Consider the following 15,123-nt stretch of genomic DNA (forward strand, 5'->3'; position numbering starts at 1 on the left):
ATTAGCCTTCTCTCCATGTTCACTGTAATGATGTTGTGATTTAAAGATGAGTTGTTCTGATTCTTTTTATTATCAAGAGTTTAGGTTCTGATTGGAGAGCCTGTCTTGTCCTGTAAAATACCTCATTTGGAGAGATGGGATATTCTTGATTTATTCTGGAGATTGTAATGGTCTTCTCTTCTTCATTCTGGTATTTCTCAGTTTTATTAGACTCCACAACTTAAGGATCTCCATTGTTTGACTGAGTGCAGACTTTACATAACATACACCTCCAAATGTTTAACTTCAGCTTTAATATTTTATCACAAAGGACAGTAAGGTTGTCTAGTGGTGGCATCTGCTGAATCTCAGATCCACTGTCCTTCATTCATTTTCCATGTGGAGTTTACCACTTCTTCCAGTATCTCATTGGGCTTCTTCCATTTATTCCAGATCTTCCACCACATCCTCACATTTCAGTTTGGTTAATTGGCAGAAACCCAAGTTGACTTCCATTGTGATCACTAGTGTAGCTCTGACCCTGTAATGAGCTGGCAGACTGTCTATGGTAGCACAAACTCCGATGACCAGTTCAGCCAAGAGTCATTAAAGTGAAAGTTCTCATCCAGCAGGGTCAGAACTCTTCACACACATTTCTGTGCCCAGACAGACCAAACTTATCCAACCTAATTTATTTAACACAGACTCGCATTAAACAGACCAACACCATCAAGTGTACTAAAGTACTAAACACAGCCGGTCCAGACCAGTGGGGTGTCTTTAGTAGGCGGGTCACAATCTGTCACTCAACACTGTGTAGTCCATTCCAGACACAGAGGTGACAGCTGAAGAAGTAGAAGTGAAGGAGAGTCAACCTCACAGACTGACCTTCACTTCGGTTTATATTTCTACGCTCGTCTGTTTTGTTGTTTCCTCCTAGAATTCCTGCTTATTATTGATGCATGAAATCCCTCTCTACATCCATGCTGACTATGACATTTTTCAGCCAGGAATCCTTCTACTAGATGTTGTTCAAAGTCTTCCTTGAGGTCTTTTTTGTTTATTTATTAAAGTTAATGTTGATTTGGGTGAGTATCTGCTTTATTCTTTGTATTTGATTTTGTCTATAAGCTGCCTTTGTTATGTTCCATGTGGTTTGTGTGTGTCTCACCAAGAGGTGGACCATCTGCCAATTAGCACCAGGAGCTTCCCTTCCGCCCTATAAACCCTGAAAGTCTTTCACAGTTTCATTGTGAATGTGCTCTGCGAGTTTGTCAAGTTCTTGTGTTCTTTTAGCTGTACCTTATGCTTTTGTGATTTTCTGGACTTTTCGGCCTGTGCTTTATTTTTCAACAGCTGTCTTTTGATTCTGTTTAGAAACTTTGTTTGTTTTGGATTGGCTTGTTTTGCTCAAAAGTGTGTCTGTGTATTTGGAATACAACTTTATGAAGAATAAAGCTTTAATTATATAAAGATTCTATGATGACCATTTTCTATCTATCTATCTATCTATCTATCTATCTATCTATCTATCTATCTATCTATCTATCTATCTATCTATCTATCTATCTATCTATCTCTTATGTGTGGCATAGGCTGAACTTCTGATCACTTTGTCACTACTGCTCTTCAGCTTTTTACCAAAGACTTTACATTGTCCTGCTAAACTGATTGTCTGATCCATCCTCTTATAATTGTTCATTTAGAACTGGACACATGTGACAATGACAACTGGATCCATCCTTCCCTACTCCAGCCATGAGCCTATCCACCAGCCAGGAGGTTTTCCATATGTGTACCAAAAGGCAAAACACCTTATGAGACTCTCTGTATCTTCAGTAAAGCTTCATCTAAATTCCCTAATATGTAAATCTCATATTATCATATCTTCCTCATTCTAGTGGCTGGTTAGGAGGTGACCTTTTAGGGCCTCTCATCCTCACCTTCTATCGCAGAGTTATTTGAGTCACTGTCCAGATGTGCAAAGTTCTAAAAACAGTACAACACTTCCAGCTTTGGGGTTAGTGATCTTGGACAGCAGGCACCTTTTACCTCACATTTACTTCACACATAGTAACACACAGCAAGGTGTCATTATATAAGTATGAGTCATAGTTACAATAGCAAATTCATCTATACTAATAAAAGGCAAAGCCCTCACTCACTCACTCACTCACTCACTCACTCACTCGCTCATCACTAATTCTCCAACTTCCCGTGTAGGTAGAAGGCTGAAATTTGGCAGGCTCATTCCTTACAGCTTACTTACAAAAGTTGGGCAGATTTCATTTCGAAATTCTACGCATAATGGTCATAACTGGAAGCTATTTTTCTGCATATGCTGTAATGGAGTTGAGCTGGAAAGCCGTGGGGCGGAGTTTCGTGTGACATCATCACGCCTCCCCGCGTAATCGCGTGAACTGACTTTCAACGCACTACGTAGAAAACCAGGAAGAGCTCCAAAACGCGCTGAAGAAAACATGCATTATATAATTGAGAAGGCAGCGAAACAATAAGAAGCGAGCGAATGACATATACACCAATATTCATGAGTGCTGCTACTTCGGAAACAAAGCACGGTGTAAACCTGAAGTTTAAATTAAGTTCATAGACACGCTACCGCTGGCCTTTGACATGCCCACGGGTAATGTGGGATACAAGTTTAATGAGATGACGCAGGATATAAACGAGTTTTGATCACTTTGTAACTAAGTTAAATTGCGTGAGCGGCTGTATTTATGCAAATTCGAGACTGTGTTTGTGGGGATTGACAGTTAAAGGCGGGTGGGGAAGTCACGTCATCATCTCCCCTCCCATTCACCTCATTTCGCTCTGAGCTGAGCTCCGCAGCCAACGCAGTCTTACAGAAGTAACTTTATGACGCTGCTACCAAATACTCACAGAAAAATCCACAAGTTAATATACACTCTGTCTCTAGAGTTTCTCCACACTGAATCCTCCAGGCACTACTTACAAAGCGGTTACATTGACAATCGCACAGCTGAGAAGCTTCGATGCATGTGCTCCATAACGCATTAAAAATAATGCATTTAATCACAGTTTCAATTCCAAGCAAAGGGGAACTTCTGTCAATGCATGATTTCCTGGTACACCGATTACAATGATCAGCGCATCCCAAAACCTGAGTATATAAAGACGGTGTTGGAATATTTCGGAATATATAATGTAAGCGCTGGAATATATAAAGTCAAATCTTGAATATATAAAGTCAGCGTCGGAATATATAAAGTCAGCGCTGGAATATGTAAAGTCAAATCTTGAATATATAAAGTCAGCGTTGGAATATATTGTCACGCTTGGGTCACAGATTTGCACAGAGACACAGGAGGTTGTAGAAACAAGAAGGATTTTTATTCAAACACTTCAAACACATGAGTTTAAACGTGCTCCATGACAAGTCAGAGATGACAGTTCCGCTAGGAGCAGAGAGAGAGAGCTAAAAGCAAGCAAACAATCAATTTTCAACTAACAGGCGCTGCACAAGGCTTTTACGTTAGCGGAGTATCGCGCGAGGTTTGCATTACGCGTTATAGCGCAAGTGAGAAAGTAAGGAGCAATGTGAGGGTACTCTGTGTTTCAGGGGTTCTGGTTTGCCCTGGGGCGTCTGTATCTTCTTGGGGTGCGATCAGCCCTCCAGCTCACACCCTCCCCCTCAGCTTTATTCACATTCCCGTGAATCAAGCGACTCTCTGTACCAGGTTCATTTAGTCGTGATAATACGTCTGCGTTGACGTGTTCAGAACCTGGTCGATGTTTTACTGTGAAACGGTAAGGTTGTAAGCCCAGAAACCATCTCATGAGGCGAGAGTTTGTATCTTTCTGTCGGTATAACCATTGAAGTGGAACATGATCAGTTACCAAAGTGAAGTTTCGTCCCCACAAGTAATAGCGAAGCCCTCCAGCTCACAATATAAAGTAAGCGCTGGAATATATAAAATCATAACTTCAATATATTAAGTCATCGTCGGAATATCCAAAGTCAGTGCTGGAATATCCATCCATTTCCCAACCCGTTGAATGCGACCACAGGGTCACGGGGTCTGCTGGAGCCAATCCCAGCCAACACTGGGCGCAAGGCAGGAACCAATCCTGGGCAGGGCACATGCATCATTTTCAAAACATTAACCGAACAGTGTTTTTTTAATTTATTTTTCTGAATACGTTTTTGTTAACTTACTTCAGTTCAGAGTCGTTTCAATCAATATATTTTGACTTTGACTTTATATATTCAGGAATGAGTTTATATACTCCGATGTTGACTTTTTATAATCAGGAATGACTTTATAAATTCCGATGCTGACTTTATATATTCAACTTTTGACTTTATATATTCAGAAACAAGTTTGACTTTATATATACCGACGCTGACTTTATATAGCGTATATATGACTTTATATACATATATGTATGTATGTATGTATGTATGTATGTGTGTATATGTAGATATGTATGTATATATATGGTTATATATGTGTGTGTGGATGTATGTGTATATATGTATATATATATATATGTATGTGTATATATGTGTTTATATGTGTTTGTGTATGTATATATATATATATATATATATATATATATATATATATATATATATATATATATATATATATGACAGCAACACTCATCACTCACAACAGTGACAAAACAATTACATTAACAATCATGTTAAGTTATTTTCAAAATATTTCCTTTTCTTTTTCATTACTTCTTTAACACACTACTTCTCCGCTGCGAAGCGCGGGTATTTTGCTAGTTAGTAATAATGCAAAGTTCAAACATGAAGTAGAAATAAATCAAACATGGAAATACAGACCCAACTCTCAGCTTTACAATGAAAAAGAGATGGAAGAAGGTACATATGCAAATAGTTCATGAAATTCTTCTTCTTCTTTATTCCTGGTGTGTGTTTTCCTACTCCACTCCTAACCTCAGGCTGAGCAGGAGATGCCATTTTTAAATGCAGACTTTTATACAAACTATCTGGTCAAATGGAGTCATCACAAGACAGTAGAGTTGTCCCAAGCAGCTCCTGCTAATGGCTCTCAACATCCTTCACATGGAAGCATTTCATTACTGCGTATCTCATAAAGTCCTGCAGTTTCCTTAACAGCAGCATCAGCAGAGTGATGATGTTACTTGGCGTAGTGAGGTGAACATACTGTCTGGCAGTCAGGTTGAAAGTGACCTTCCATCTGCAAGTAAAGTACCACCACTCACTCCAGCCAATTCAAACTGTCCTTCACAACATCAAAATAGCAACAAATGTGCCTCAGGATTGGTTATTCTTATCAGGTGACTCAAATCTAAATATTTATCCTGTTTTTTTCAGATATCTGTGGTAAGAGAGGTGGAAGAAAATGAGAAGAGCTTCACTGCTCTGATACGGTGCATTGAGGAAGCCCACAGGAAACTGACTGAGAAGATCAAAGAACAAGAAAAGAGAGAAATGGAGAAGGCTGAAGGAGTCATGGAGCAACTGGAGAAGGAGATTGAAGAGCTGAAGAGGAGAGAAGCTGAGCTGAAGGAGCTTTCAGAGACCAAGGACCATCTCCACTTTCTACAGGTGAGAGCGACACTTCACAGGTAGTCTGATCAGACTGGGGTGTGTGGGACCTGAGAACATCCATCCATCCATTTTCTAACCCGCTGAATCCGAATACAGGGTCACGGGGGTCTGCTGGAGCCAATCCCAGCCAACACAGGGCACAAGGCAGGAACCAATCCTGGGCAGGGTGCCAACCCACTGCAGGACACACACAAACACACCAAGCACACACTAGGGCCAATTCAGAATCGCCAATCCACCTAACCTGCATGTCTTTGGATTGTGGGAGGAAACCGGAGCGCCGGAGGAAACCACGAGACACGGGAGAACATGCAAACTCCACGCAGGGAGGACCCGGGAAGCGAACCCGAGTCTCCTAACTGCGAGGCAGCAGCGCTACCACTGCGCCACCGTGCCGCCCTACCTGAGAACATTTAGAGAGAAATTTAAAAGATCTGAGGAGTTTGTACAACATAACAAGAACATGCCATTCAGCCCAACACAGATCGTCTTTTCATATTTCCTTAAAATTTCAAATATTCTCTTTACAAATATCTCAAAGTTGGTAACTTCAACTACATGACAAATCGATGAATCTACAGCAGTCTGTTTGAAAAAGTGAATTTTTTATGAAGTGTAAAAGATGACATCTAATAAAGGATGGTGCCAGCTCTTCAGCCAGGCTACCACCTGATGTCTCCATCCTTTAACAGATGAGATTCAAATCCTTCAGCATTTCCTCACAGCTCAGAACCCACAGTCCAGTCTCGTCTCTCATCTTTCTTATGTGTTTTTCTCTCACACTCCACACAATAGTCCTGATGTCGACTGTGTTTCACAAACATTATGGAGATTCAGTTCTTGATTTACACTCCACACATGGTGGACGCTAAATAACTCAGCTTGCCGTAGCTTTCTTTCCTTTTTGTGATTGATGTTGATGATGACACAAAGGCTCCCAGGATTTCCTCACAAGTCACACTTCTCAACTGCAGACATTCAATTGTATAATCATATTAAAGAGCTTTCTCCCTACATGTGTTAGTCAATATTTAATTTAATTTAATTAAGTTTGTCTCAGAACCATAAAAAGCTGAACGCCTTGTTTTGTGTGCCAAGTCAATTCTGGACCCACCTGCCCCCTCAGTCCTTTTATCTTGACTCTCCGCTCATGGAGTCCTGTGTGAAAAGCTCATTGATAGTTAAGGTTGATAATCTCTGATGTTCCACTACACTCCACCAAATATTCTCTCCTAAATAACAAACAAGTCAATGACAGGCGTTCTCACCATCTAAACCCACGCTGACTGCCCACCACACTGATCCTTAACTCAGAAGAGCCTCCTCCAATCAGCATTACTTACTTTTTAATGTCACCTTTCTGAAATCTCATCCCCTCTTCTCTCGTGATGCAGACTTTCTCCTTTCGCTGTGTCCTTCCTGCTGATGGAGACTCGCTGAGCTTCACTGTCACCGCTGATTTCTCATCTGAGGACCTGCGAAAGGAGCTGTCATGTCTGACAAAGAGTCTGGAGAAGATCAGCCGGTGGGACATCATGACAAGGACTCTATCAGGTACAGTGTCTGGTGACATTGTGTTTGTTATTGAAGTCCATTAGGAGGACCAGAGTGACAATAAGAGGACACTGAAGAAGGCCTGCTCTTTAACATTCATCTGCCATCCTTTACTGTTTATTATTTTTTACTATATAGTGCCTTTCACAGTCATTAGCTGAGTCATAACAAACTCTCTAAATAATCAGCTGTGTTTAATCAGATGTTTTATAATTTTAACTTGAAATGTTACACTCCTTATACTTTTTCCATATACTCTCCTAAAAGTCCTTTTTTCACTTAACTTTGAGATTCTTTTCATTTCATTTGCTTTGCTCACCTTGAGATTAATGAACAGAAATGTGTTTTCAATGGCTAAGCCGGCTCAGAGCACAAATGAATTGTTTATTTGAGAACAGAGAAGACGTTAATGGAATAAAATTGAGCTCAGCGTCAGTGCTTTATAACATCAGAACATCTCAATCTGCTCCTGCTGTCTTCGCTGTCCATTACATTCTGCTGGATGGAGTCCACTTTAAAAGTTCACGTCCAATGATTTTCAGCTTTGTTCTCCCTGGGCTCTTGTGTTTTATATTCCTGCTGTTGTTTGCTCAGAAGTCGTGTCTCCCACCGGCATTTAAAAGGATTTTACTCACCAATAGCATTTTACTTGATTTATTTTTGTAGTGAAGATAAGCAAAAATCCATTTGTAAAGATTTGAGTGTTCGCAGCAGCACAGCAGCCTCTGGAATTGTGAAATGGATGAAGTTTGGAGCCACTAGGACACTTTCTAGAGATGGCCAATCTGAGTAACTGGGAAGGAAGGGCCTTGGCCAGGGAGGAGACCAAAAACCTAATGGCCACTACAACAGAACTTCAGAAGTCATCTGCTGAGATGAGAAAAACTGTTTGAAAGAACTGCCATCTCAGCAGCACTCCACAAATCAAGCGTTTATGGTGGAGTGGCCAGTCAGAAGATACTCGAGTAAAAGACAAATGACAGCCTGAGAGCATCAAGGGAAAGATTCAAAGATCTGATGAGACAAACATTGAAGTCTTTAGACAGAAGACCAAGCAGGATGTCTGGAGAGGACCAGGCACTGCTCACCACCTGCCTAATGTCATCTCTACAGTGAAGGTGGTGGTGACAGCATCAGGCTATGGGGACAGAGTGACAGATCAGGATTGAGGGGTGGAGAGTGCAGTCAAATACAGAGAGGACGTTAAAGAGAACATGTGACCTCAGACTTGGCGATGGATAAAAGACCTGAAGACTACAGCCAAGACAACTGTGGAGTGGCTTTGTGACAAGTCTGAGTGTCATTGAGTGACAGACTGAGACCCCAAATAACAGGAGAGACCTGAAGATGACAGTTCACAGACGCTTACCTTGAAATCTGACAGAGTTTGAGGGGATCTGCTAGGAAGAATGGGATCAACTGGCCACATCCAGGAGTGTAAAGCTTGAAGTGACACTTAGTCATGAAGACCACCAAAGGGTCTTCCACAAAGACCTGAATTAAGTGCCTGAATACTTCTAGGAAGGAGAAGTTTCAGTTTTGATTTGTAATAAATGTGAAGACCTTCCTGAAGACCTGCGCTCACTTTGTCATTATGGTTACTGAGTGTAGACTGATGAGCACAAAAGGCACATTAATCCATTTAAAATTAAATCAACAACACAGTAAAGTGTGCAGAAAGTGAGGGGGTCTCAATACTCTCTGACTCCCTGTATATTTATTATTAATATGAATATTCAGATCTCCATTTGGCCAAGTTTGCCAGCCCTTGTATATTTTATAAATGTTTTATTTGAACTCCTCTTCATTTGTAATCCTTGTTTAAGAACTAAACTAAGATCCCACAATGCCATCTTCTCAGTTTCCATTCTTCTTCTCTTTTCTTTTTCTTTTCAGCTCATGAAGCTCCAGTTTTCGCCCTCCAGCCTCCTGAACCTCAGAGCAGAGACGACTTTTTAAAATGTGAGTTTGCGCTTTGACTGAATGGATCATCACAATAAAATCAGTGAAGTTTTAATAGAGCAGGACAGGCTTAGGATATGAAAGACTGAGTGTTGTGTGACTGAGGGGCTGAGAGTGATGGGGGTCCTGTGACTGGTGCATTATGGGATAGAGATTCAGGCTGTGAATCACCAAAGCAGTCTGTTGAACCCGAGTCTTGATGTTTCCAGAAATTGTAAAAACAGAAAAGAAAATAAAATAAAATCCACGTCATGGGGTGCACTTACTTTATCACACAACTGTATATACAGACACATTATTAGTTTAAAAATGAAGCACAATTGTATGTGAAATAAGTTTAAGCTGACAAAAGCCCTCCTCATCCTCCATTCTTTACTCCACAGAGAAGACACTTTGCGTTGAGTTTTCGACTTCACAAATTTTAAACATTAAAACAAATGAAAATAGCAGAGTAAATTATTGGTGGTCCTTAGAAGTTCTGAGACCCCACTGGACTGTTGTGACATCTCAAGCTGACTGAGTCCTCTAATGAGTGTCACCGGGGTCTTTAGTCACTCAGTCAAGTCCTCACTCTGCTGTGTTGTGTCCTTGTGTGCCTCACACTAAACGAGGACAAGAGAAGAGGAAGAGATGAAGAAGGTCACAGCCAAGGGTGGTCAAGGTGAAGACTACAAGACCACCTCCAAAAACTTCATGTTCCAGTGAGCACAGCTGCTAATATTCTCAAGATGTCTGAGGGTCTGCAGGACTGTAGCCTACCACTCTGATGAGACCACCAGAGTAAAGCTGACCTCAGATTGAACATTGACTAACTTGTCTGCCTTTCACTTTGTTGTCTGTTGTTGTCTTTTTATGATTTAATTTTAATCCCCACAGATTCTGTCCAATCAGATGAGCTCTTTACTATTAGTGTCTCATCAGCACAGCTCCTGATTGGTTCTTGTTAATTGTCTATGTTGTGCTCCCCCCCCAGTCCCGTTACACACTCCCAGATTTCCTCACTCGTTTTCTTTTCTCTCCTTTAAGATTTCTGTCCCCTCACACTGGACATCAACACGGCAAACAGAGACCTCCATCTGTCTGAAGGGTACAAGAAGGTGACAAGTGAGGGGACAGTGACAGAATATCCTGATCATCCTGACAGATTTGAATTCTGGCCTCAAGTTCTGTGCAGAGAGGCTTTGACTGGGACTCGCTGTTACTGGGAGGTGGAGTGCAGTGGAGAATCTGTGGTGATTGGAGTCGCATATAAAGGACTGAGCAGGAAAGGACGGGTCGATGAGTGCGGCCTTGGAGGCAACGATAAATCCTGGAGTTTGTGGTGGTCTCTTTCCCAGTACTCTGTGTGGCACAATAACAAGCAGACTGTAATCAGCGCCCCCTCCAGCCCCAGAATAGGTGTGTATCTGGACTGGCCTGCTGGCTCTCTGTCATTTTATAGCGTCTCACACACAATGACCCTCCTGCACAGGTTCAACACCTCCTTCACTGAGCCCCTCTATCCAGGGTTTTATGTTGATCCTGACTGCAGTGTAACAATCTGCCATCTGACACCATGTGACCACTGACCAGTACCCTCCACCAGTCACTTGATGTCCCCTACAAGCTCAGGTGTCTTTGTGTTTGCAGTTTGGGTTCAAATTAATTTTACCCTAGAGGTGGAGGGGCAGCACCTCTGTGAGTGAATTTGTGGATGAGAATGCGGGGCGAGTGCAGCTGTCAGGGTCTCCATTATTATTTGGTCTGAGTAGCCAATCAGGTGTGTGTGTCATAGTGAGGGGTGGTGACACCTCAGACCTACAAATACCAGTTTGACCAGCAGGGGTCACTGTTAATTCAAAGCCACATGTCCTTCAGGCTGACACCTCTACTGCTGTGTCCTCTGAGTGTCACTGAATGTCACCTGTCAGTCAGTCTATATAGCGCCTTTCAGTAGTGCTGCTCCTGCAGGACCACATGCCTGTCTCAGTATCCAGAGCCTCATTCCAGAGACTATTTAGGAGCACAGAGTGACAGTAGTGACAGGAGTGCTGGCCTCTGAACAGACATTGTCTGCCCCTCTATTTGTTACACTGGTGGTCTGTCACCTCTGAATGAATTCACTGTGAATGTCTAAAGACGAGGACTCACCGCTCATCACATGTCGGCCATACTGATGGAGTTTGGTGTTTTACTGAGTCACTTGGTGTCACGATAGACATTAAACTGCACCTCCTCCTTGTTGTTCCCAGTGTCATCCAGACTCAAGGAGTTGAGTCAGCTGACTGACTGCACCGTCACTGTCGGTGTTCAACGTGACAATCAGATGTGACACTTGGGGACACTTTTATCTGTACACTGATACACACATTCCCAGGATTCATTTACAATTCCCTCAGGACCCCTCAAGGAGCGGCGTGTCACCTGACATCAGTGTGTGTGAAGAAGTCAATGAAGGCCCAGGCTGACAGCCCCCCCACTGTGTATTACAGGCCTCACCAGCAGATGGCGACTATGACTTCTAAATCTGTCATCTTCATGGAGCCTGAGGGGTTAAAAGGAAGAGGAGAAGGTGAATAAAGAGTGAGGGGTGAGGATGATAGAGAAGAGAGTCAGGGTGATAAAGGGTGAGATGAGTGACCTGAGACAGAGTGAGTCAGACGAGTGTGTAACTTGTGTGTTTGTCAGTTTTGTTCCTCCCTCTGATTTTCTCCTCTTTGACTCGTCACTCGCTGATGGCCGTCCTGTGATCACAGATTGTATTCCTCGTTGATCAAATCCGTATCTCGATGTGTGACTGACGTCTGATTCTTTAAGCACTCGCTCATCAGACAGGTTGTCACCCGATGAGCTCTTCACTGCTGACCTGAGCCCTGCTGCCCTCTTCTCTCTCCTGTCACCTTGGCCATTGCTTCAGTCTACTCTGTGTCACCTCATAAAGCCACTGGTCTGTCTGGTCACTCAGGTCCTCGTCACAGCTGCACACTGGCAATCGTTCCAACTCTACAGGCTGACAGCCATGTTGTCCTGTCGTCTGATGTTTGTGTTGGTTGAGGTTGTCTCCTACTGACTTTGGGGGCTTTTAGAGCTCAGGATTAATGAAATGGAAATGTCAGTCAGCAGGGTGGGCAGGTGGGCACATTCAGGGCAAAATGTCACTTAAAAGTCGATGAGCACACTGGACACATCGCCAGTCACTGATAATCGACTCCACGTCAGCTCCTGTGGCCCTCATCATGTGCTGTCAACTCAGACGCTGGTCATGTGACTTGCACCTTAGTGACATTCCTGGGACTTTCAGGGCTGTGACATCAGCTGATTCTTCTGGAGCCAAACTGCTCCCTCTTGTGGCCTCTCTGCATATAAAACACACGAGAAGTTAGGATGTGAAGAGTTTGGTGAGATCTAAAAATATTCAGAATATTGACATGACCTTGAAGGACAGTTTGGTTTAATAATAATTAATGTGTTAAAGAATACTTATTTTAGATTAATCTTTAGTTAATTATGATTAAGTGTTACATTCACAGAGATAAATGGCCTGTTAATGCTTCACAGTTTGCAAATTTGAATTGCTTATTAATCTAAAAAGATCAAACACAAACAAAATAATATATAGACGACTGTTATTTGTTAAATCTGTTCATTTGGTAACTTTTCATTTGTAAATTTCTCTGATCATATCTGATATTCTGAATGTTCTGATGATATTAGAACTTCTTGTTTATGATTAATCCTCTTTAATAAAAGGACAAGTGTCTGTGTGTCTGTCTGTGTATCTGTCCAGTCACTTTGTCTCTGTCTTTCCAACAGATGGCGCCTCACAAACATTAGCACAGCTTTTATGACTCCCATGCTAATCAATATCATCGACTTACAGAGCCGCAGCACCAGACGTCAGTTTAATGACAGAATGTGTGTTAGTGTGAGTGTGATTAGTGGGCACCATACCAGCCTGTAAACCTCCCTGCTGGCACACAACTGCTGGTCCAGACCTGCGGCAGTTTGTTGTGCTTCAGCTCTGCCAATATAATGGCATATAACAGAGACATAAGCATTGGATTTGTCATTCCAACAGATGGCACATCACAAACATTTGTATTAATGTACTGTACTACTACAAACATTTGTGACACACCATCTGTTGGAATGAAAATTGCAATTCATTTTATTACTACATGCATTTCAAAATACATTCCCACAGATGGTGCACTGCAAACATTAACACTGAGATCTACGTTGATTATTTCAACCCATCTTAGACATGCAGCACAGCTAGTTTTGTAATAAAGACCAAAGTGTTACAAAATATATCTATACTAATAAAAGGCAAAGCCCTCACTGACTGACTGACTCACTGACTGACTGACTGACTCATCACTAATTCTCCAACTTCCCGTGCAGGTAGAAGGCTGAAATTTGGCAGGCTCATTCCTTACAGCTTCCTTACAAAAGTTGGGCAGGTTTCATTTCGAAATTCCACGCGTAATGGTCATAACTGGAAGCTATTTTTCTCCATTTACTATAATAGAGTTGAGCTGGATGGCCGTGGGGGGCGGAGTTTTATGTGACATCATCACGCCTCCCACGTAATCACGTGAACTGACTATCAACGCAGTACGTAGAAAACCAGGAAGAGCTCAAAAAAGCGCTGAGGAAAACATGCATTATATAATTGAGAAGGCAGCGAAACAATAAGAAGCGAGCGACTGACATTTACAACCATATTCATGAGTGCTGCTACTTCGGAAACAAAGCACGGTGTAAACCTAAAGTTTAAATTAAGTTCATAGACAGGTTGCTGCTGGCGTTTGTAATTTAGTGCCTGCCCATATAAAGCCGTCCGTCAGCGGCAATCCAATAGAAACACTGCCGCTAAATATTCACGGGTGAAGGACTGTGCTTATACAGAGGAAGATGAGATGGTCAGAGTGGTGTTTGGCACAAACTCAGCGAATCTGCGAGAGAAACATTTAAGTTCTGGGTCTTAACTAACATTACATACAGCCATGGACATCACACGAGATGGCACCAGCACAGCTGGGAACCTTCGATGCATGAACACCAAGTGGCTCACGTGAACTGACGCAGTGCACAGATAAAAAGCAACAGTTCCAAAGAGCGCTGAACAAAAACCGAATTACACAGTTGAAAAGGCAGCAAAAAATATGAAGCGTCTGATAAGCATATTCATAAATGCAGCTACTGTGGAAACAAAGCACACGGTGGAAAAAGTCAATGTCCCGCTAAAGGAAGACAGTGTAAAAAAAAACCTGTGCATGCAGTGTGTCAGGTCTCAGGTAAAGAGGAAGACGAGCTGTTTATTGATGCAGTAAGAAACGAATCGATGAATGAAACCTGTCATCTTTACAACGATTGACAAACACGGAATGTAACTTGAACACAACACATCCTACAAATACGAACCTGATTGAAAGAAATAATGATAATCAAATCCTTGATGACAGCAACACTCAATAACATTCACAAAACAATTACTGTATATTGACAATCATGTTACGTTATTTTTAAAATGTTCCCTTTTCTTTTTCATAACTTCTTTAACACTCTACTTCTCTGCTGCGAATATATATATATATATATATATCCCAATCTACATACTCTCAAATAGACAAGCCACACGCCGTGGCGAAATTGTAGAGGCTTCGCCTCTAGCGCCGACATCCGAGGTTCGATTCCTATGAGGTGATGCACTGAGTATGTACGCGCGCTTCCCGATTCATTTTACCCTCGCATCCCCTTGGTTTGAGACGTATGAAAAATATGCGGTTAACGCAGAATCATGTTACGTTATTTTTAAAATGTTTCCTTTTCTTAGCACAAGCACAGCTGAGAAGCTTCGATGCATGTACTCCATAACGCGTTAAAAAATAACGCATTTAATCACACTTTCAATTCCAAGCAAAGGGGAACTTTTGTCAATGCATGATTTCCTGGTACACCGATTACATTGATACACACATCAGAGCTACAAAAATCTTAGAGTCGGAATAAAGCGCATTCCTACGACTGATCGGAGGAAAATTTCATTTCAAAAG

At 41.9% G+C, this 15,123-nt stretch overlaps 1 protein-coding gene across 1 annotated transcript; it reads left to right on the top strand.

Moving 5' to 3' along the window:
- The first annotated feature begins 5,532 nt into the window (after positions 1-5,532).
- On the top strand, positions 5,533-10,835 carry LOC120519538 (tripartite motif-containing protein 16-like). The gene is made up of 4 exons (XM_039742501.1): positions 5,533-5,566; positions 6,964-7,123; positions 9,020-9,085; positions 10,112-10,835. The coding sequence occupies exons 2-4, from the start codon at positions 7,105-7,107 to the stop codon at positions 10,651-10,653; spliced, it is 627 nt and encodes a 208-aa protein (XP_039598435.1). The 5' UTR covers positions 5,533-5,566; positions 6,964-7,104; the 3' UTR covers positions 10,654-10,835.
- The last annotated feature ends 4,288 nt before the right edge of the window (positions 10,836-15,123 follow it).

The sequence above is a fragment of the Polypterus senegalus genome, unplaced genomic scaffold (genome assembly GCF_016835505.1).
Source record: "Polypterus senegalus isolate Bchr_013 unplaced genomic scaffold, ASM1683550v1 scaffold_154, whole genome shotgun sequence".
NCBI classification, from domain to species: domain Eukaryota; kingdom Metazoa; phylum Chordata; class Cladistia; order Polypteriformes; family Polypteridae; genus Polypterus; species Polypterus senegalus.